Genomic DNA, 24,512 nt, shown 5'->3' with positions numbered 1-24,512 from the left:
GTGTGCCCATCAGAGTTGGGGGAATTAAGCTGATCTGAGAGAGAAATTACATTTATCCAACATGCTTCCAGCTAGAAAACAAGTCTTTTTAAATGGATGGAATAAACCTGTGCTGGTGACACGGTTCTTCCATCTTTAAATGACACAAGGACTAAGAGTCATAGCCCAAAATCTACTGGCACACTGAAATGTAGCAAAGCAGCAACTGCCAAATGACCTGGTGATTCCCTGCTCTCCTGCAGCAAGTGATGCTGCCACCTGTACCAGATCCACCCCTGCAAGCAGGCAGTGCCCCATGAAGGCCACGCTGTCCCAAGGAGAAGGTGGTCTCTGGACATATGTGCCTGAAACAGTACCCAGCCTCTTCCTCGACCACCTCTGCCATTACTCTTGGCTGCCATCACTTCTCCCCGACTCCCACCACTAACCCCGCCACCAGAAGACTAGATTTTCTTCAGGTCAATTTAACCCACCTAGGCCTTCTGGTGAATGGGAGAGAATCCCACCAAATACATCCACCACCATGCATGAGGGCTGTGGGAGCAGAGGATTTGTTGATTGAGGACTTTAGCAGCACTGGGTGTGCCCAGGTCTCCAGTCGAGAGATTGACAGAAATGACCAGTTTCCATAACTGAAAGGACAAGATGTTCCAGCTCCCAGTGTTCTGTCGACTCTCCCTTTCCCCACCCTTTATTTCCTTGCTCCACAAGATCCACCTGCTAAAACAGCACTTTGGTCACACTGTCCCTATGCTAATCCTTCAAAAGCTTCCACGGTCTCCAGAGTCACACTCACCCTCCCTTATTCTGCTTGCAAAGCCCTCTAAAATACGGGGTCTTGGTATCTTCCCAATCCTCCTTCCTTCTGCTGCAGACACTTGTCTCCTTGCTGACCCTGCACACAGCTTTGCTCCTGTCATTCCTTGACACCCACCCATTTAAAGCCATCAGGGCCAAGTCAGGCTAAGACCCAGCCTTTTATGAAGTATCTCGTCATGCCAAACCAAAGCAACCTTTCCCCCTTCTGGTCTCCTGAAGCGGTCACCACTGCTATCTTGCTATTTAACTGTCAGTGTATAAGCCTCCCACCCAATCTCCTGCTCCCAGATCTTAAGTTGGGACTGTGGCTGCCCCTTTTTGTATTTCTGCTGTCAAAACAATGCTCAATGAATATCTGCTGAATAAATGAACAAACGAACCAATGAATGACCAAACTGTGACCAAAGCAGTTATGTGCCACCTGTCCACCCCAGCCTGTGCCGAAGGAGTGGCCAGTGAACATGCTTAGGGTCGAGGACAAAAGCGTCAGGGAGGGTGAGGGGGAAGTTTCTGGTCAGGCTCTCCTGCACCATGGGAAGCAAAAGGCTTTTATGAAGAAGTGGGTGCAAAGGAAGAACAAGGATGTGTAGATGAGCCTCCATGGTGCCCAGAGCCATGAAGACATAGGGTGTAGGTGGCAAGGGTGTTTGTCTGGAGAAGAGACACAAGCTGGGAAAAGGCTGGATTCGGTCCAAGGGAGCTTCAGCCTGGAGAGCTAAGAGGGAGGCGAGGTCCCACAGGGGTGGTCTGAGCAGCAGAATTCCGATGGAAGAAGGGGAGAAGGCAAGAGGGCACACTTCAGCCAGAGAGGAGAGAAAACACTGTGATGGGCCTCACTCTCTTTGGGCTGGGATTCCAGATCAGCTTCTCAGACACAGGGAGCTTCTGAAATGCAAAATACTTTTCATATGAACTTCTGATGGGAAACCGAATGAAGAGTACTTTGATGAGACTACAGGGATTTGATCTGAGATACTCCCTTAGCCTGTTTCTTTTTGAAAACCAAATGCCAATGCCTGTGAAAGACACATGAAAGGCCATTTGGTCTCTCCTCGGCCTTGAGGCTGCCCGCCACACAGGTCATCCTAGAGAAAGGAGTGTTCTAGGCCGTCCTGGCACCTCCAGGAGGCCTCGGTGCAAGGCCCCAGCTTTTTGAGAACCCCTCTCCTGGGTTACAATGTACCTAGCAACTCATCCTGGAATCTTTTATAGGTCGTTTAAAGTCTGTTTTCTCAGTGAAGCTAGAAAACACCAGCTCACCACCACTCATATGGAAAAATCTTGTACAAAGGAAGAAACTACATGCGCAAAGCCCCCTCCAGGACTCTCAGTCCTTCCACAAATATCCACAGACATTCTCCTATTATGTTATGAGTTTTCTTACCTCTTTAAAAAAATGATCAAGCCATAAAACAGAATATTCAATTAAGGGTCTTTTCAGTTCCCAACAGTGATGTACACTCAAGACAGCAAAGCAAAGCAGTTAAGTGTGTGCTCAGGTGTGTAAGCTCTGGAGTCAGACAGACCTGGATTGTTTATTTGCTGCTTTTTCTATTTCAAACCTTTTATTATGGAAAAATTTAAACATATATAAAAGTACTCAGAATAATAGTAATATAACGAGCCCCACGTATCCATCACTTGTGGTTAATAAATACCAACTCATGACCAGACTTAGTGTATCTATACTCTACCTACTCTCCCATCTCCCCTCCTCCAGAACGATTTTTAAGCAAATCTCAGGGTAAATGTCATTTCATCTGTAAATATTTCAGTTTGTTTCTCCAAAAGATCAAGAGTCTTAAAAACAACCCACCATTCCAAAATCATACCTAAAAATACATACAGAGTAATAAGTAAGGAAGCCCTAGCTGTCTCTCCTGGTACTGTCACTTACTAGCTGTAGGACTTGGAGCAGATAGGAGTTTAAAGCCCCCAACATACTGCCCAAAATCCAGTAATGCTCCATAAGCAGTCATGCTAGGATCTAGCCTGTCGTAACTAACTATAATGTCAAACTCCCAACTCAAGACATCCCTGCTGTATCTGCTCCGACAAGCAAGCCGTTCTCTGGTGGAGCCACACACTCATTCTGCTCCTCACAGTCAAGATTTGTTTCTCATCATCACTCAGCATTACCAAGGTTATTCCGAGTCCCACTTCACGGGGGGCATTAGCATGTAGTGCTGACACAGAGCACACAGTTGTCATCTAGTTTTAAAGGCGAGGGCAGGGATGGTGCCTTGCTCTAACACACTAGAAATGAGGCAGTGGGTCCTCCAGGTCTCAGCAGCTGACTCCCTGCTGCACAGAGCCCTGGCCCCAGACCCAAACATTTCCTAGTTGTGGTCTGTGAAAAGGGTGCATGGCCTTTGGGGACTGAAGACTTGACAGAGGTCCTTCTTTTTCTCTCTTTCTCTCAAAGGCAGAGGAGGACACTGAGGAGTAAAAGACCGTTTACACTTCTCAGCTGCCACGTAGCAACTGGTAAATGACCTTGAACTCGACGGTAAACACAAGAATCCCACTCAGCTGCAGCTTTTGTCCAGGGTTTGCACTAATTTTGCTCAGTGCTCGAAATGTTCCTCTCTGCTACCATTTCCCTTCCCCACATTCCTCCTTGCTGACACAGACACCCACGGGGATATGGGATGTTTTCATGCTTGTGTTATTGCCATAGCAACAATTTCTCTTCTACCTGGAAGGCTGGAAACCCTGCAGTGCTCTGTGCTGAGAATGCAAAGAGGGACACGATCACGCTGCACTTACATGCACACACGCACGCGCACACATACACACACAATTCCTCAAGGACATCACAATGAGAATCATGAGAATGAATTAAGATGCTGACACCTTGTAACACACAATTAATGTAAAGAAACAAAGACGTAAATCACTCTGCATAGAAGGACATTTTGTAGATAGCAATTCTTGAGTGATTTTTAATGTGAGATTTTTAAAGATTTTAAATCCAAATGCTGAGGCCATGGGCACAGAAAAATGCCACTAGATTATTTTAATAAAACATGTAAAGGCACCAAAGAAGTGGCTTGGGGTTCCCAGAAAGAGAGGCACTCGAAGTTTGCAATCCCACACAGTCTGTGAGCAGGGTTAGGTGGCAGGAGGGCAATGGCTAACTGGTGGCTCCAAAAACCATGCAAGAGAGCTAGGGTTTCTGTTTTAGTAAAGCGCTCACACAAATGGCTGCTAAAAATGCACAGAGACTTTTTCTGTAAATGCTATATAAACAGTTTATTTTAGTAGACACACCCACACCCACACACCCACACACACACCCACACACACCCACACCCACCCACATCCACACACCCACACACCCACACAAACACCCACCCCCACACACCCACACACACCCGCCCACCCACCCAAAAAAACGAGGAAAGCTGAGGAGGCCATGTCCACAATGACAGTAAGAGGTAAGGTGCTGTCCTCGAAGTGGTGGTGGGGGAGGTGGTGATCAGCACCCCATGTAAAGGTCAGCGCCCTCCATTAATACGAAAAACCTCACAAACTAGTACTAGTCAAGAAGACGACCAACTGGTTTTTATCTTTGCTTTGTGATTGACTCTGGGGTCTCTAGCAAAACGTCCTATCCTTGTTGTTTCCAGGCTTTCCTGGAACTCATCTCTCTGAATGTTGTTTCCTGAGATTCTCAATTCCCTCTGGGATGAGGAACATGAGGGGAGGGGTGCAGTGGCATCGAGAGCCGTGGTCTCGGGGAACAGCTACCCCAGAGGCAGGCATCTTGGGGCACACAGGTCCTTCTCTGCACTTGACTTAAGGTGGGCTAAGAGCTGGCATTTCTTAAAGAACATATTGTTGAGCCAAATACGTGGCTTTAAAACTCTATCCCCTTTACACTGTAGCATGCTGAGGAACTAGTAAGAACTGTGATTTCTGAGTACATGATTTGAAAACTAAGATAAGTAACAAGTCATCTTTTGCTCCCCCAATGGGATTTCACACTGGGCCACTATGAGGGAACTCCTTGCTCTTGGGGTGGCACAGTTTACAAAACTGGAAGCAGCTCCTCCCTTCTAGGAATTCCTCTCATCACCCAAGCCTGCACCATACAACCCACCATCCGGCATCCATCACCCTAATATGAGTAATGACTAGTGACATGATGTGCCGGCGTGGGACTGAATGTCTCACATCATGCCACTTACTCTTCACAAAACTCCAGGAGGCAGGTACAACTGTTCCCATTTTACAGATGAAGGAATCGCGGTTCATGGGCACGATGTCTTTAGGTCCCAGTGGGACAAGGTGGAGGGGCAGGAATTCATCAATTACCAGCAAGTCCAACACTCAGCCCTTGGTCTTAACCACTGTGCAGACAGCCTCCCTGGCTGCAGCAGGCCCTTTATTTAAAGCCTCACAGCACCCGGCACAGTGCTGGGCCCAGAAGAGCATCTCAGGCATGCTGCTCACATAACTGTCTTCACAAGAACTCTCAGATAAGGTAACTTACTAGTAAAGCCGAACAAAAGCACCGTCCCAAGCAATGCTGCTAAGTATGAACCCAAGGACTCCTCATTCAGCACTAGACAGGAACTGCTATGATTTGCTTCCTGGGAAGGTGGTGACACTGTAACCATCTAAAGCGGCATCACCAGGGGTAAGAAAGGAGGCTGGCTTGGGTGGACAAGGCAGAGCACTGCCATGGCCTGGGGTTAAGAAGTTGGCAGACATCACATGAGGCCACAGGTGCTGTCGGACCTTTAACTCCTCAGCATTGGCTCTGACAGCAGAGCCTCCTAGGCTACCGAGGCTCTGAGATGCAGTCAGGGTGATGGGCACTCAACTACCTGCCATAAAAATCAGCCTGCAAGCTCTTCAAGGAGAGAAACCTGGGAGTTCAGCAGTGCGCAGCAGGAGACCAAATGGCAGCACCCATCATGTCCATGTGCTCACAGTGGCCTCTCCCTGCCTCTCTCCTCCACACACCTAGGTAGGTCACCAGGTAGAGGTGGTGGTTTTACCATTCAGGGTCCAATATAAATGGATAAACTAGATGAAATACAGGAATACAAACTTTCTGCAGGGCTGAGAGGAACAAAATAAAATCCTTAACCATATAGCATTTTAGTTTAACTCGTGGATATTTTTAACTTCTCTATTTCCTAGATATGTATCTCCCTTCTAAATAATCACTGCAGACAACAGAAAACATGGTACGTATTTGACTTTTAACGGGAAGACAGGGTGGGAAGCAAGGTAAGCAAGATTTGCCTTTTGCTGCTTTTATTCTTCCTGGAACAAAACAAAACAGACCCTAAAATAACCAGGTTTTATATTCAGAGCATTTCAGGCATTACAATGTCGAGCAAGGGAAGTGTGTGTCCGTGTGTGTCTGTGTGTGTGCGCGCGTGTGTGTCCGTGTGTGTGTGATTATAAACCAAGCATTTCAGGCATTACAATGTCGAGCAAGGGAAGTGTGTGTCCGTGTGTGTGTGTGTGTGAGATTATAAACCAAGGTCTTTCAGCACTGAGAAGCCTATGAAGAATAGGTCCACTATGCTGGTTACTATGGGGGATTTTAAAGTGTAGAGACTGACAAAAATATTAAGACAAAACAGAGTGAAATCCTGACACCTTGTTGCTTTGATGCTTCTGTAGGGACAGGGTTTGGGGTCCCCCTGGGATAATGTTTTAGAGATAGGGGCTATCCTTCAGGTTCTCAGAGTGCCAGGTTAGCCGTAGCTCCATCATTTACATCGCCTGACTTCAAGTCTCAGTGTTCACTTCGTAGGGTGCTGTGGAGACCAGAACAAGCTGAGGGCTTTCAGAGCCACCTGAAGGGTGCTCCACCTGCTGGGGAGCATCACAGCCTGAAGCTCTTCAGCCTGAACCACTACAGCTCTAAGAAAGTGACTCACGTGGAGGGAAGTCGATGCAGTGCAATGAATCACTTTTACATGGTCTTTCTCACCAGTCTTGTGACTCCTTCAAAATGACTGGTAGGACTATGCAAATAAGGTACATGGAACTCCTGTGGGGGGAGACCATGCAAATAAGGTATATGGAACCCTAACGAGGGGACTGGTCAGTTTTGCCATTCTGCTAGGCTTAAAAGAGAGCCAATCCCAGAGCAGGGAGGCCTCACTACCACCAAGAAGAGACAGGAGAGGAGCGTGTCCTTTGGACCTGGAATCCCTGCTCTGAGAACCCCCTAGGCCCAGGAGACAGAGAAAGTGAGAGAGAGCTGTAACACCAGAGACGGTGTAAGACAGTGAAAAAAGGCAGCAGCAACAGAACCAGGAGATGGGCGCGAGATGGAGCAGTGGGCTTCCAGGCCCACTGAGCAAGAGAGCTCAGCACCTTTGGGCAGGAAGTGCCTTTGGGCTGAGGCTTCCTGGTAGAATGGGGTGCCCCTGGGCTCTTATTAGAGGAGCTAAACAGCTTTGTAATGCTTTGTAACTCTGTTCCAAGCAGGGCAGAGGCCAGGCTGAGGGGCCTGAGAGCCAGAGAGAGAGGTCTGCCCGTGGGCACGGCTGAGAAGCTGTCCTGATCAAAGAACTGAATCCTGAGTCGTTTCTGATCTTGAATTGTAACCTGTTACTTTCCTAATAAACCCCATAACTGTGAGTATAGTCTGTGAATTCTGTGTGGCCATTGCAGTGAAATTATCGAACCCAGCAGAGCAGTAGAGAGTGCCATGGGAGGGACAGCTGGTGTCAGAATTGGTAAAAAGGCTGGAGACAGGAGATATGTCTGACCTCCACCTCACAGGAATCAGCCTTGGGCTGTTGACCTTGATTCTCCTTCTCCCTTGTGAAGTTAGAGGAGGTCAGATGCCCGCATCGCCATTTTTTTATAGTCGGGTAGGCCACATTCCATGCTGAGGAATTTCCACACCATCCCACTGCTCTTGCTGGCCTGACTACGCATCAGGGATAGCACTCCAGTGAGCAAGCCCTTGTCTGGGGCTTTTATTACCCAGACATTTGGTTCTTGTTAACGCCACTTCCAGAATGAAGGCCCTCCCTGGTCACAGGAACAAGAGGCTCATGCATCACTCATGTCTGGATCAGTGCAGAGGCCTGTGTCAGTGCAGGAGCCCACTGACGGGGCAGGGCCTCAGACCAAACACTGCTGTGGGTGCCGGCCCCATCTCCCACAGCTGGAGCTGCCCAGGCATCAACAGCTGGTACAGGCACATTGAAATGCTCTTCACGCAGCCATCCAGTCACCCTGGCTGCTGTAGATGCCTTCTTTTTAGCAACAAACTGGGTCACTGCAGATATGTATTCTGGTTACATTCCACTGCTAGAGAGTCAAGTGACACTGAATGACACAAACGTCAGGGGGGAGACGGGAAAGGGTAGAAAAGATGAGTAGGGAGGTGAGAAAGAATAAATAAAAACAAATAGGAGAGACTCCAGGAAAGTACGTGTGGTTGCACAGCCACAGTCACGCTCTCAGGCTCCGTACAGAAGGCATCATGCTAGGTGTTGCTCACAATTATTCTGATTAAAGTCTTACCCCTGCAATGGTCTCATCTCCTCAGCACTAGCTTTGCGAGTGCTCCTAAAGCTTCGCCTCGTGGCCTTGGTTCACTTTCTGGAAACCTCTACTTACACACCTCTGGGTTTATGTAGCCAAGTTATGGTTGTAGACGAGTGGAAAGAGATTCAACAAGGAAATTTCTGACCCTACCTAAGAATAAATCTTCCAGAAACACCACTTTCAAATCGCTTATCTCATTCTCTGCAGTCACACACCAAACATTCAATGCATTCCTAAAAGCAACTGAAAACAAACTGATGAGTTCTTTATCTCAGAACCCACTAGGGAGCTTGGGGCCTTGACAAAAGCATTCCACTGTATCAGAAAAACAAAAACTCACTCCCTATTTCATCAAAGACAGAGCCTCAGTATTCTTCAGGGATTCCAGCTGAATGATTCCAGGCATGCAAGCCCTCCTCCAGATAATGCATTAATATCACCTCTTCATCTCCAAGTGACAAGTTCCTGGAAATCGAATTGGAGTTCTGATTACTGGCAAAGACTCTGCAATAAGGAAGCAGATGCCCTTCGCCTCACATGGGGCACAATTAGTTATGTGGCTCATTTCTTAAACATTAGGAATCCTCAAGGATTAGTGGTTGCCTTACCCATCTTGCTGAAGAGGAAGAATGTCAGAAGAATTTGCACAAGTGAGAAAGGTAAAAGCATAAGCCCTCAGAACACTGCTGTCTGCTCACAAGGCCGTGTTTTGCTGACATGCATACTTTTCAAATGCCCGAGACTAGAGAAAAAGCAGTCACCTTTCCTCATGGAGTATCAGTGCCACCTGGTGGCAACTCTCCGCACAGGCTCATAAATGAAGACAAGACCAGATGACCGGCACTGTAAGAGCTCCCCTTCTTTCCAAAGGACAGAGTGGGCACTTCTCTGTGACCTGCTTGGCTGGTCGATCTGGCTCCACATGCTGTCACTGTTCAGGCTTCCACAAGACACACTTTTCACCTTATTTTCCATGGTGCTTCCAGCCAAGCACCTGCAGACCTTACCCTAAGTGATAGAAAGTGAATCTAGAATATGAACATGACCACCCGTGGGTAAGTCAAGTTCCAAAGCACACTAACTGATAAAGCTTTACTATGCGTTCTCTTCACTTTAAAACATTACCAAGGGACACAAATAGATGTCAATAAGTAGAAAGACACACTTGAACTTAGATAGCAAGAATCAATTATTTTTAAGGTAATAATTTCCCTAAGTTCACATAGAGATGTGATGTGATTCTAATCAAGATGCTAACAGCATTCTCGACACACTAGCATTCTTGAACCCCGTGACATCCTAGATCGAACCCCACCCCAAATTCCGATTTCTGATGCTCCCTGTTGGGTTCCCCAACCGCTGCCTGTTCCCAAGGACACAACTGTTTCTCATTCCTGACTCTGAAATCTTTCTCCAGCCTAGACTGCCATTGCGTTCCTGACCCTAGTCACTTACCAAGCATTTTGTGAGCAGTTACTCTGTGCCAGGCATTGGGAAAACATATACATCCTGGGCGCCCCCACTCTCAAAACTCAGCATGTCCAAACGGAATTAATTTTCCCTCTTCTGAAATCGTTTTCTGTTCTATTTCCAATTTTGTGAATAACGTCATCATCTAGTTACCCCAACTGGAGAAACTTAGGTCATCTTCCCCACCCCTACATTCAGAGTATCACCACCTAATCCTATCTCTATATTATCTTTTCTCCACGCCCAGAGTTTTGGTCCTCATTATCAGTGAGGGCAGGCTAGGTTATCCTGTTGGAACAAACACAAGCCTTAGGAGCTTACAACAAAGATTTATTTCTCATTCATGCTGTGTCTCCATCTTGGCAGAGCAAAAAGAGTCAAGTGCTCGCTCTTTTCCTGCAAGTGACTGCTGATGGCCACCAGGCCATCTCCAAGTTCAACGGGGCATGTATAGTCCTACCACAGGGAGAGTGAGCACAGTATCTGGTGCTAATGCCTGAAATCCTAAGAACTTCTAGAAAACTCTCACTGATGTCACAGGTTGGAGGGTTCTCAAGATACTCACCTGGATGCTGTCTCAGACTCATGTGAGCCTCACACCTGCCTGAAACTGTCTTTTGAGAATAACAGCCTCCCCTCCTCTTTCACCTTCCAAATGGTATGAATATTTTCACTGGGGAACTCTAACTCTACCATGAAATGTGGTTCCCAGCACCTCCTTCCACAGCCAAACAGATCTCCCTGATATCATCCTCACCCCAGGCAGGACTGCATCCAGACTCCTCAGAACAGAGCTCAAAGCCCTGCATGGGTTTGTCCCACCCAGCTCACAAGGCTCCTCCTTCTCACTCTCTGTACGTCATGGGCTGCTGCTCCATGGGCCTAGAACATCTATCCATCTTCACTGTACCTCCCACCCTTTCCATCTCTTGCCTACTGCCTCCTTGCCTATGTGTTTTAGCTTGGGCAGCCCCCGCGTAGGCAAACCAGTGCCTGACACTACAAGCACAGAAAACACTCTATTATTATGTTTTCTTAGTTCCAATATGCCAGAGACTGCTGGAACAACTGTTATAGCAATAGCCTGGCATTGGAGGGTGGGGGACCAATTATTAAATGGCTACATCAGTTTTAAGAATGCATCCAGATTCCACTCAGAAATGTTAATGTGAAAATCAAAAGGAGTCAAGTTTTAGTCCATTCATTTATTTTCTTCCTTCTTCTCCACTCTCTAACTTCATTCCTTCATTCCCCTATAAGGCAAAGATATTTGCCATGTCTGACTCCGATGATGCTGTTTTAGAAATATGGCTAAAAAATTTAAATGCCTGTCTAGGTAGATGCCAGTATCAACTAAAAACTGTAAGTGGCTTATGAATACGTGACAAACTTTAAGGCATTCTTAGTTCACAGGGTAGAAACACAGTTAAAGTGTGAAAAGATTTTCAGAAGTGAGATGACCAGATAGCGCTGGTCTCATCCAACAGTCAAGTTCTTGTAAGGAAAAGAGTCAAGTGAATCATCTACCAAACTAGGTAAAGATGCCACAATGATACCCAGTCCTTTGCTGAAAGAAGTGTTGCCTGGACTTTGAAAACGGCAGGAAGGGGGTGGGGATGGGGATTTGAGTATAGCGTGGGAGAAAGAACAAGCAAGAAAAATGCTGGCGCAGCGGAAGAAAAACAAAACCTTCACATAATACACTCTAGCATCTGCCCTTTTAAGAAGAGGACCCAAAGCAGCGGCTCAGAGCTTCGTAGCTGTAATTCCACAAGCAGCCCACATCCCTGTAACCACGTCAACCACTGTTAGTTCGCACAGTATCAATTTTCATTTGTGTTGATGAAAAGGCAAGCACTCACATACTTCTCATGGGTACGCTGGCAGATAGACAACAATTATAAACAACAGACAACTGGGCCATTAGGGTAGCCCGTACTAACCATAATTCAGATATACACCTAGGAAAAAACTTGCCTCCTTACCTTTCGGCAGCGAGGATTGGGACAGCTGAACCTCTTCACGTCACTGTCCAGCAGAGCAGGAAAGCTACAGGAGGGACACCTAAAGTCAAAGAGCAGATTTGTATTTACATGGAATACTTGAGTCTGATTAGGTTCCACGGGACTGTTGATACTAAGATGGGGTTTTGAGTTGGACAGCCATATTGCTTTTTTTTTAATTTGTATGACAGGCCCAGTACTCATTCCCTTTTTAAAAATTTTATTCTGCTAAACTATATGTAACAAAACATTTGCCATTTTAACCATACAATTCATTAAAACAAACAAACAAAAACAAAAAAACACAAACCAGTTGCCATCAAGTGAATTCTGACTCATGGCAACTCCATGTGTGTCAGAGTAGAACTGTGGTACATAGGGTTTTCATGGCTGACTTTATGGAAGTAGACCACCAGGCCTTTCTTCTGAGGTACCTCTGGGTGGACTCGAACCTCCAACCTTTCGGTTAGCCGTGAGCACATTAATCATTTGCACAACCCAGGTGCTCCTCAGTGAAATTACATTGATTCTTTCTCACTCCTTGGTTTTCATCAAACATGAACGGAGCACCTCCTTTGTGCTGGCTCTCACCAGGAAATGCAGGCACCATCCTGGGGGCTGGCTCGGTGTAAACCACTCAATAAATATACCCTGTACTTTGCTGAGAGAAGGACCCCTGGTGGCACAATGGTTAACTGCTTGGCTGCTAACCAAAAGGAGAAATACCTGGCTGTACAGAAGAGAAAGCTCTGCTCCCACAGAGATTACAGCTTTGAAAATCCCCATGGGGCAGTTCTACTCTGTCACATGGGGTAACTATGAGTCAGAATCCACTTGATGGCACCCCATAACAGCAGCTTTGCTGAAACATCCTGGCACGTCAGTTTTCCTCCAACTCAGTGGCCAATGGTTGAACGTATCAAAGATTAAGAACCTTCCAGGGAATGTTGATAAAAATTTGAGCTGCAGATTTTCCCATTAATAACATTATCTTTTTGTTTTTCAGCAAGAAATGCCAGGTGATCTAGAAGACATAGCTTTGCTAAAGACTTCTCATCTTCTGGTGGAAGTGCTCAGGCAGTCTTCAGAATGGGGAGCAACACCCCATTCAGAATGACATGATGAACGAACCCAACTCTGAGAACTCACCTGACAAGCTCATCAGCGTAGGCTGCAGCGACCTCTTCTTCTGCTTTCCGCTCATAGTATTTATACAGGATGGTTTGGGGAAGCACCTTCTCCAGTTCACTGGTTGGGAAGGAACATGTGCAGCTGCCTTCCATGCAGCTGAGCTCAGACTGCAATGGAAAAGAGAAAATTCAACCAATTTTCCAGAAAACAAACAGTCTCAGTGGTTACATGCATTTTCAATAGGAGGCAAATTAGCGGTTTAAGAAAACAGACTCTGAGATGGCAGAGTAAAGCTCTCTCTGCCCCTTCTTCTCTGAAAAAAATCACACTCAAAACATTTCTATGCATAGTATCATATCATCTGCAAACAGGGACAAAATCAAGACCCTTTGATTTCTTGGGCCCACCAGGATAATCTTCCTATTTGACTGGCAACCTTAATTCATCTTTGTCTAGTAAGGTAACATTCACAGGTTCTGAGAATCAGGATGTAGACCATCTTTGTGGGGCCTTTATTCTGCCTATCACAACCACTATCTCGTAATTGTCCATCAGTCATCAACGAAACTAAAACTGACTTTACAATAATTGATTTTATATGATGTGATTATTGGTTGGGTTTTGGTGAAAAGCAAGTTTGGCTTTTAAGCATTCATTAAGACAAAAACAAAACAAAACTTCTTTCCATATTGTGTTATGCTGGTGACTCTGATCTTATATAAAACAGTACTCATTTTAATCCAACTATAAAATCCTTAAAAATATTTGTAAAAAAAAAAAAATCATTGCCCTCTAATACACTCGAATAGGCTGCAAAGTTCTCTTTTCAGTTCATCCTTCACTGTGATTATGAACAGGAAGATAAGCGAAGTATGGTGCTTCTCTGTGTGGTGGCATGGAAGAATTACACCCTTCCCTGATAAGAAATGTGCCGCACTCAGAACCAACATAATCACACAAATCAGAGAAAGTCTAGGAAGACGTATACTTAGCATACCTTAACAGAATTCACTTCGCCCCAAAAAAGGCACTTCCATGAGGCATTTAAATTTGTATATAAACCCGATGTCTGAAGACTCTGTGAATGTTTCCTATGTAGGGAGATACTACACATCTCTTACCTTTCCAGACCCGAAGACTGCCTCTTGAGCATATCTGATGAGACACTCTTTGCAGAACAAGTGAGCATCTGCACACTGGGTCAGCTCCTCAAATGGAAATTCACCATAGCAGCAGCGGCACTCGATTAGCTGGCCATCCTGCAGGCCATCAGAAACAAACATAAAATGATCCCCATTCTTGCAGTCTTGTCTCATCCCCTCCCAAAGGCATTCTGAGGTAAAAAGCACCTCCAGAAGCCATAAAACAACGATGAGCTGTTTTATGTCGCATTATCTAACTCAAGATGCTAGTACAACATAGCTAGCTAGCATTAACACATAGCTAAAGACAGTAAGATTTTCATGCTTTTTGTATTCTTTGGAGAACTTTTTCTTGGGTATTAACAACAGAGTTTTATATGCCTGTTTAGGAGCCCTGGTGGCGCAACAGCTAAGCACTCGGCTGCTAACAAAAAGGCTGGCACTTGGAACTCATCCAGCAGCTCTGTGACAGAAAAGAACTGGTACTCTGCTCTCATAAAGATTACAGCCTAGGAAACCCTATGGGGCAGTTCTACTCTGTCACAAAGGGCCAAATATGAGTTGAAATCAGCTAGACAGCACCTAACAACAACAAATGCCTATTTAAAGTTACATGTTATATAAGCAACATAATGTATTAAGAAGTATCTCTTTTTGCTCCACACTTACATTCATGAAATAATGTTCTTTAAACCACCCCCGTGCATCTTTGACATCCACGTTTTTGAGTCATCAAAGAGACTTTGGCTGATCCCATCTGCCTTATGTCTAGAACTTTTTGTTTTGAGTAATTCTTCATATAAAGTTACCATATTCACGAATTCCAAGGTGCCAGCAGAACTACCCTATCTGTAATCAGATGCTAGGCTTGACTGTAAAAGTCAGGAACCATGAGGCATGAGAGATGTTACCCAAAAAGTTTTCCCAAGTTGGATTTTTCTCTTCTTGTTGTAAGACAGGAACATGAGGGGGGTCAAGCTTAGAAGCTCCAGCCTTTTAGAGTAATGTATAGTTTATCTTAGGGGACTACTGATAGTTGCTAATGGAAGCAGCAACCTGAAAGTAGCATGACTACCAGGAAATTTACTTTCTTCATATTAACAGTAATGATCAATCCAGTCACTAACCCATTCTTATCCACGTTAGAAAAGGCTGCTATGTGAGGATATAAGAAGCATACAAAAAACTCATCTGGCCCAAGGTTGGATATAGCTCTTAATTTTAATTCTATAAGTGATACCTGAGCTCTAAATTTTCTTCTAAGAGTCTCTCTAATGGATTCTAGGTAATGTTCTTTAACAGGAACATCTCTATCATTATCTTACCTTCAATTCTGGTATCATTTAAGACAGCCTGTACTGGTTCAGAAGCCCTGGTGGTGCAGTGGTTAAGAGCTATGGCTCCTAATCAAAAGGTCAGTAGTTCAAATCCACGAGCCACTTCTTGGAAACCCTATGGGGTGGTTCTACTCTGTCCTATAGGGTCGCTATCAGTCAGAATCGACTCGACAGCAACAGGTTTGGTTTTGGTACTGGTTCATGTATATGGCCTAGAACTCAGCTGAACCACAAAGTCAGCAGATCAACAGGAGGTTATACAGGAATATTCTGCCATCAAAATGCTGGAAAATTTGATGAGAGAAAACAGCCCATGAAAATACTCAGAATCAGTGAAGTAGGTGAGATTTCAAACTACCTTTTGATACTGTTCTTCATTCATCTGCAGGGCAAGCAAAAAGTCTTCATGCTGAGAAACAAGTAAAAAAAGTTTCTTTTAATAAAGATACACATTTAACAAAGATGCCACAAACCATGCAGTACTTACTTCCACAAACATAAAAAAACTTTATTATTAATAATCATTTCCTTAGGGGTGTAGTTTAGTAGTTTAAAGTTACCCAAGAATAAATTTAAAATGGATCAGAGAACTAAATGGAAAAACGAAACCATACAGGTACTAGACAATATAGTGAAGCCTTTCTTAACTCTGACTCAAAATGTAGAAGCACTAAGGGAAAAGACTGACACAAAACACTTCTGAATGGCAAAGAATACCATAAGCAAACAAAAAAGCCAAAAGGCAAACTGGAAAAAAAACATTTATAACTGATGTCACAAAAGGATAATACTGCTAACAGATAAAGAGCTGCTAAAATTTAAGAGAAAGATCAACAACCTGACAGAAAAAGTGGCAGAAGATACAAAGTTCACACAAAAGAGGGAAAATGACTCTTAAAAGTATGATAACATGCTTAATCGCACTCCTAAAAGGAGAAAAGCTAATTAAAAATACAGTCAGAGAAGGCTACCATTTCATACCTATCAGAATGGGCAAAAAACCCAAGTTTGACAACACACTTTGATGAAGCTGTGGGAAACAGGCATTATTTGACATTACTAGTGAGAATACAAAATAATACAACCACTAGAAACACATTCAATATTGGAGCACATCTTCCGTACCTCCGCCATCTCTTTGATTTTCTGCTCATAGAATTCCTGCTCTTGTTGTACAGCTGGAAGGAGGGCACGTCGGTCATAGGACCTACAATGTCGCCGTTTATTTTCCAGAAAGAACATCCTTTTCTCTATTTTTATATTACCTAGAAGATGTAAGACAATGTAAAATCATTTAGACAACTGTAGCTAGGAATTGAGGTCAGCCTCTCAGTCTTCTGTGGTCCAGGCCCCCCACCGACTCCCTCAAGGTAAATTTCATGACTCTCCTATAGCACAGTCTGCCCTTTGGTAGATCTGGGCTCCTTGCCATTCCCTGAACCTACCAAGCTCTTGTTGACTTTCATGTTTTCTCTCCCCTTGCTATGCTCCAGTTGTAGTCTCTCCACTTATCTGTCAATACTGAGTAGTGTAAGTATACCCCAACTCATTCTCCAGTCTACTACTGATGGACAGTGGGTTTAGTTCTGGGTATTATGAACAAGGCTGCCTGTAGCTGTCTACTGGTGAACATAAGCCCAAACTTCACTTGGGAATACAAGAAGGAGTGGAACTGTTTGATCATGGAATACGAATATCTGGGGTGTCAGAAAACAGTGCCAGTTTTCCAAAGTGGTTGCACCAATTTACACACTCCCTCCACCCAGTGTATGTGAGTTTTTAGTTACTCCACATCCTCAACAAAACTTGGTATCATCAGTTTTTACTGCCATTCCGGTAGGTGCAAATGTATTACATGTATGTGCTTTTTTAACTTTCTATTGATGATTTTCAAATACATAGAAAAGCTGATAGAACCTAGATTTGCAACAATAAATAACATTTAGAATAACGTAACAGATTATGTAACTTATCTATTCACATTGTCTATTTCTTCTGTTGATTTGGTAATTCACATTTTGGTAATTTATATTTTTCTAGAAACTGCCTATTCCATCTAGAGTTTCAATTTATTCACAAAGATCTATTCTTGGTAACCTCTTGATTTTAACAATGTTTTCCCTTGTTCATCCTCACTTTTTAAAATTTTTATTCAGAAAACCAGTTTTTGGTTCTACAAGTGTGGTATAGTGCAGTGTTTAGGAGAGCAGGCTCTGAAGTCAGACTGCCAGGGTTGGAATCCCCGCTTAGTTACTTACTGTGTAACCTCTGGCATGTTACATAACCTCTCTGAGTTTCAGTTTTCTTATCTATAAAATGATGATTAATAGCACATATATCCGCAAAGGCTATTTGAAATGTAAACGAGCTAATCCATGTAAAGCACTCAGAACAGCGCCTGGTGCATACTAAATGCTTGCTCGATAAATGTTAATATCATTATGATTTCTGCTTATGGTTTTTAAAAGTAATTTTTGCTCTATTATTTTCTCCTACTTTGTCTTTATTCAGTTCTTTTCCTAGTTTCTCGAGTTAAATTCATAACCTTTATTTTCACTTTCATTTTTTAAGTAAATGAAATGTAAGCTACCAATTTTCCTCTAATTCTCTTCCAGCATCTCATGAGTTTTGATATATTTTTTTAATTGAATTTTTTATTTTGAGATAGCTGTAGATTCACATGCGGTTGAAAGGTTTTTGTGTGAACATAAGTTTTCATTTCCCTGGAATAAATGCCCAGGAGTGCAATTTTAGTTTTATATGTTGAGTTTTAAGAAAATGCCAAACTGTTTTCCTGAGTGGCAGTATCACTTTACTTTCTCACCAGCAATGTATGAGCGATCCACTTTCTCTGTATCCTCACCAGCATATGGTGGTGTCATTTTTTTATTTCTGCTACTCTGAAAGGTATCTAGTGGTATCACAAATGTTCATAGCAGCTTTACTTGTAATAGCCCCAAACTGGAAACAACTCAGATGTTTTCATTGGATGAACAGTTAAATAAATTGTGTTATCTCTATACTATGAAATGTTGTTGTTGCTGGGTGTCGCCGAGTCAATTTTTGACTCATGATGACCCCATGTGACAGCGCAGAACTGCTCCAGAGGATTTTCTAGGCTGTAATCTTTACAGGAGCAGATCACCAGGTATTTCTCCAGCGGAGCCACTGGGTGGGTTCAAATTGCCAACCTTTCAGTTAGTAGTCCAGTACTCAACCGTTATGTCACCAGGGCTCCTTATACCATGAAATGCTACTCAGCAATAAAAAGCAACAAACTACTGACACATGCAACAATATGGATGAATTTCCAGAAAATAATGCTGAGTAAAAAAGTGAACCCCAAATGGTTATGTGCTGTATGACTCCATTTTTATAACATGTTTGAAATGGTAAAATTATAGAAATGGAGAACAGATTAGTGGTTGCCAGCAGTTACAGACAGGGTGAGGATTGGAGGGAAGCAGGTGTGGTTATAAAAGGGCAACATGAGGGATCCTTGTGGTGACGGAAATGTTCTACATCTTGACTGTAACAATGTCAACACGCTGGTAATGATATTGTACTAGAGTTTTGCAAGATGTTCCACTGGGGCAAAACAGTTAAAGGGTACACAGGATCTCTCTGTACTGTTTCTTGCAACTGCATATGAATCTACAATTATCTCAAAATAAAGTCACATACTGTATCATTCCATCTAAATAAAACGTCCAGAACAGGCAAATCTAGAGAGACAAAAAGTTAATTAGTGATTGCCTAGGGCTGAGGGAGTCAGGAGAAATGGCAAATGGCTGTTAATATGCACGGGGTTTCTTTTGAGGTGATGAAGATATTCTAGAACTGTGGCAATGGCTACACAACTGTTTAATTACCTCCTGTTGGGTCTATATGCCTTTTATTTCCTTTTCTTGCTTTATTGTGTTGGCTAGAACTACCAGTACTATGTTGAACAGCAGTGAATAGAGGACATTTTTGCCTTGTTCCTGATCTTAGGTGAAAAGCATTCAGACTTGCACGATTAAGTATGACATTAGCTATAGGTGTTTCACATATGTTTTGACGTTGAGGAAACTGCCCCCTCTATTCCTAGTTTTCTGAGGATTTTTTTTTTCATGCACAGGTGTTGAAATTTGTCAAAAGCTTTTTCTGCATCAACTGATATGATCATGTGATTTTTCTTTATACTACATCTGGGGAATAAACCCTTGATCATGGCGTATAACTCTTTTATATATTGTTGAATTCGATTTCCCAGTATTTTGTTAAGGATTTCTGCATCTATAGTTATGAAGGATATTGGTCTGCAGTTTTCTTTTTTGTGCTGTTTTTGTCTAGGCCTGGTATCAGGGAAATATTGGCTTCCCTAAATTAATTGGGAAGTGTTCCCTCCACTTCTATTTTCCAGAAGAGACTGTGTAGAACTAGTGTTAATTGTTCTCTAAACGTTTGGTAGAATTCTCCACTGAAACCATCCAGGGCTGGAAATTTCTTTATTGAGAGATTTAAAATTATGATTCAACTTCCTTAATAGTTGTAAGGCTATTCAAATTATTTATTTCATATGGGGTGAGTTTTTGTAGTTTGTGTTTTTAAGGAATTGGTCCATTTCATTTAAGTTGTCAAGTTTATGTGTGTAGAGTTGCTCACAGTAATTCCTTACTGCCCTTTTGATGTCTGCCAGGTCTATAGTGATAGACCATGTCATTCTTGATACTGGTAATTTCTGTCCTTCTTTCCCCCTCTTTGTCAGCCCTGCTAAAGGTGATATGTAGTAGTATTTTTTTCACTGATGCTCAGTTTACATAAGAGGACTGTGTAATGATCAGCACATAGGATCATACAAGGTACCATGAAGGGAATGCCGTTTCCCTCTTGTAGTCAAGCAACATACAACCCAAATAGCAGTCTCTGGATGAAAAAGAAACTGAAAAGGTAAAAAATGGGATTCCTGGAACAGCTGAAGGATTCTTGGCCTATGTGCCACCTAGAAAGGCTCTGTGTACCTGTAAGTCACAAATATTAAACTATTAAAGGAAGTGTATTTCCTATTTCTTACTTCCAATGTCCTTAAAGATGATCTACTAAGTGTAATTTAAGAATATGAATCTAAAATTAAACGGATATTCCTGAAACAATGGGCTGAAACTAGTAAGATGACGTTAACATGGGAAAATGTCAGATGTAGCAAAACTGAGACAGAGAGAAGAGAGAGGTAGGTGACTTAAAACCGGTGTGGGTGAAAAGACCAAGGCTTAATGTAAGCCAATAGTGGGACATGTTTTGATTTTAAAAAGCTAAGGCTTTCTTAGTCTGTATGCATTGGAGTACAGACTCTAAATTCCACTGTTGCCTCTACAGAGCAGATCTCATTTGAAGCACTATGTCCAGATTTGTACAGCCAGCCTTTCAAAGAGATACTGACAAACAAACAAGATACAGAGAAGGACAATCTGGAGGGTGGAGAGGGAACAGACAGACTCTGAGTTGCTTCAAAGGAATGAATCAAAAGCATGGCAGGAAATTTCAGGAAGGTACATTTGACTTGACATAAAGAAGAACTTTCTAAAAGACACAGCTGATCAACAAGAGAATAAACTGCCTTGCAAAGCGGCACTTTCCTTTCTCCATCATTGCAAGTCAGAATCAAAGAATGCATGACCATATATCAGGGATGCTTGGTCTAAGTTGTGGATCCATTCATAGCTGAATGAAAAACTGCCTATGCACTGCCCTTATTTTTCTCACTTTGCCACAGACCAGTAAAACCATAGTGCAGAAAACCTGTGCTCCACAGCCAGCTTCAGGGACCTCAGGATCACAACCTAGACACTATTAGATCCTGAAGAGCTCTTACATCCAAATCCTGTCCAACTCTGTAGTGACCTCATGGATTTTCCATTTAGTCACATATGACATCAAGTTATGTAATCAAGTACAGATGGAACAGAAAGACAAACAGGAGAAAAGGAAAGGGAAATATGCATATTTATAACATAATCTATAGAAAAAGTTACAGCAAACTCTTTCCTTGAACCCAGGCAACTCAGATGAAATTTGTTGTAAAACTCAACCATTTTACCTCTTCGGAAGGGCTTTCAGCAGCTATGTCAGCAACGAGAATAGAATTTTTAAATAAACGTGGCTACTGAAGAGCTGTCTGTTTTTCTGTGCAGGACGCCACTCTGAAGTGAAAAATCCCCAAAGCCATCTCTCTCAGGTGAAGTGATCCTCTGCAAGAAGCAATCAGCCACTAGTCCAGGTGGATTTTACAAGTGATACAACTAATTCTCGTCCAACCTTCAAGACCAGTTTTTTCCCTAAGCTTCAGAGCTGCCCCACTTTTCCACACATGAACGCACTGATATTGCACAAAATGTTTCTGTCATAGTGTATTCTAAGCAGGAAGAAGGAAGCGGCAACTGTAGCCACTTTCTGAAGGTTGTGATGTGCCGTCCAAACAGTCCATGTCAGAACTACTCCCCTGTACAAGCTTGCCAGGGCATTTTGTAAATCATCCTATCACTGGGCCTCATCTACCGACTACGCAGGACAGGGCTTAGGTTCTGCATCACAGCTTCAGACTGTGTCAGGAACACTCACAGTTTGCCATTACCTTGTTCAAATTTGAAATCTATGTAAGAATATTGATTCATTTCTTTTCTCTTTTTTCTTTTTCCACTGGTTTCTGGCGATAGCTCCTGCCATTTTTTAATGGCATCAGAAAAGGCCTAAAAATTGAGAAAAGGAAAGGTTACCACTGTGAAAAGAAAACAAGAACAAGTAAAACACAGGCAATCCCCAAATCGCACCTCAACTCCTAGTCTCCGCTATTTTTCCTGCATGTCTTCCCAGAAATAGGCAGCAGCAAAATCAATAGGGAACATGTCATTATTTCCATTCTCTGACTTTCATAAACTGTTACAGTGGCAGAACCAAAACGCTTACTTATAGAGTAAAGGGTGACATAGAAAATATGAACTGTCCAAGCTGTCCTTGAATAAAAACCATCTGCTGTCAAGCTGACTCCGACCTATGACGACTCCACGTGTGTCAGAGTAGAACTGTGCTCCACAGGGTTTTCAAATGCTGTGATTTTTCAGAAGTATATCACTGGGACTTTCTTCCGAGGTGGATTCAAACTTCCAACCTTTCAGTCAGTAGCCAGGTGCTTAACCGTTTGTGTTACCCCAGGACTCTGTCCTTGATTAAGTACAGGTTAAATTACAAATGACAATAACAAATGTCTACTGAATGACATTCTACACGCAGCTCTGACGTGATGCCTCTCTGGTCAGCACTCTTCCACTCTTCACTAACTTCCTTTCCTCACACTCCTCTTCACTTTCACCCATATCCTATCTTTCTACTGCACATTGGAGTTTAAAATTCTCACAGCAGTAATTAATCATCCCTTTTCTTCCAGACCTTCAGCCCCTGCCTCTTTCCTAGGTCTTTCCAATCAGCATTTAAATGTACTCAAGTCTTTGCCATCGTAGGAAATGAAAATCCTCCATCCCTTGACTTCTTTCCACTTTTAGCTATCAACCCGTCTTCTTCCTCTTTGTAGCCAAACTTACCCAAAGGGCTGTCTATGTCATTTCATCACCTCATCACCCAAGAGCTTTTCATTCCCCTCTCTCTGGCATCCAAGCCCACCTTCCCACTTGTGAACATCTAAATCTAAGGCCAATGTTTTAGTCCTCATCTTCCTCGACCTCTTAGCAGGATTTAATGATGCTGACCTCCTCCTTAGAACACTCTCTTCTCTTGGCTTCTGTGACACCACTCTCCTGATTTCTCCTTCCTCTGCCTGCCCCTTCTCAACCATCCTCCTCCACTTGATCTCTGCTGTTGTTACATGCTGGCGAGTCGATTCCGACTCATAGCAACCCTATGGGACAGAGCAGAACTGCCCCATACGGTTTCCAAGGCTGTAATCTTTACAAAAGCAGACTGCCACATCTTTCTTCCAGGGAGCAGCTGGTGGGTTCAAGCCGTCGACCTTTTAGTTAGCAGCCGAACACTTAACCACTGCCACTAGGCTCCTTACTCTATCTTTACATGCTGGGAGTTCCTCAAGTCAGGAATCTTGGCTCTCTTCTTACCTGATATCCCTCTAGGTGACCTCATCCAGGCTGGTGAGGTTACCTTCCAAGTGCAGATGACTCTCAAAATCCTCTCTCCAGCCCATATTTCCCTTCTGACCTGCAAACCTTGTCCATTCAACCACCCACTGAGTTGTTTTTAATTGGATGTCACAAAGGCCCTACTCAGCGTGTTGGCAATTCAATATGTCCAAAACTGAACTCATGGTCCTCTCCCTCCATACCAGCTTTTAGAGTATTCCTCATCCCAGTAAATGACATCACCATCTTCCATGCTCCCTTCACCTGACTCCTACTTACATGACACAGAGGCTTAGGATTAAATGTCACTCCTGGAGTCCCTTGGTCTTTCTCCTGTTACATCCTTTCAAAGCACTAGTATTTTCCTGTCAAAGCACTTATCACAACTGTGATTATATACTGATTTGTTTGATTCTCTGCTTAATGTTATCTCCTCCTAGACCGAGAGCCTCTGGAGAACAGGGGTTGCTACTACAGCGCATGGTGTGTCCTCCTTAGCAACCTGCACACAGTTTACATTTAATCCTCACTGGATGCATAAAGGACTGGTTACAGGGGATGTGTATGTCTCCTAAGAATACTGCTAATAACCGCATTCGGAATCTGTTTATCCTTGAGAAGCAGCTAATATGATATGTGCCTGTGAATAGCTAATGAAAGAAAGTAAGTATTTGAACTAGAGGAGAGGGAAGGATTATCTGTTCACCTTAATCTGCCCCTATTTCCTTCCTTTTCCAAATTCCTAGGTCTGGGAATCAGAAGGGAATTACCATTTGCTATACACGGTTCCTATGTGCTAAGCACTACACTTGGACCTTTCTATTCTTTATCTCATCTAATTCTCACAATAATCCTGTGAGGTAGGTATTATTTATTTTACAGCAGAGGAAAGCAAGGATTAGAGAGAAGTAATTGGACCAAGGATTAGAGAAAAGTTTAGTAAAAGCT

At 43.3% G+C, this 24,512-nt stretch overlaps 1 protein-coding gene across 1 annotated transcript in view; it reads right to left on the bottom strand.

Moving 5' to 3' along the window:
• The window catches only part of RNF216 (ring finger protein 216), a 150,203-nt gene that overhangs the window by 77,273 nt on the left and 48,418 nt on the right, over window positions 1-24,512 (bottom strand). The window contains exons 8-13 of the mRNA XM_004380829.2: window positions 22,052-22,166; window positions 16,564-16,703; window positions 15,797-15,847; window positions 14,081-14,218; window positions 12,978-13,126; window positions 11,811-11,889 (exon numbers count right to left, since the gene is read on the bottom strand). Coding sequence (XP_004380886.1) covers window positions 11,811-11,889; window positions 12,978-13,126; window positions 14,081-14,218; window positions 15,797-15,847; window positions 16,564-16,703; window positions 22,052-22,166 — 672 coding nt within the window. The remainder of the gene's footprint in view (window positions 1-11,810; window positions 11,890-12,977; window positions 13,127-14,080; window positions 14,219-15,796; window positions 15,848-16,563; window positions 16,704-22,051; window positions 22,167-24,512) is intronic.

This window comes from Trichechus manatus, unplaced genomic scaffold, assembly GCF_000243295.1.
Source record: "Trichechus manatus latirostris isolate Lorelei unplaced genomic scaffold, TriManLat1.0 scaffold00077, whole genome shotgun sequence".
In the NCBI taxonomy this organism is placed as follows: Eukaryota; Metazoa; Chordata; class Mammalia; order Sirenia; family Trichechidae; genus Trichechus; species Trichechus manatus.
The sequence above is the reverse complement of the archived record's forward strand: the minus strand, read 5'-3'. Positions and strand labels throughout refer to the sequence as shown.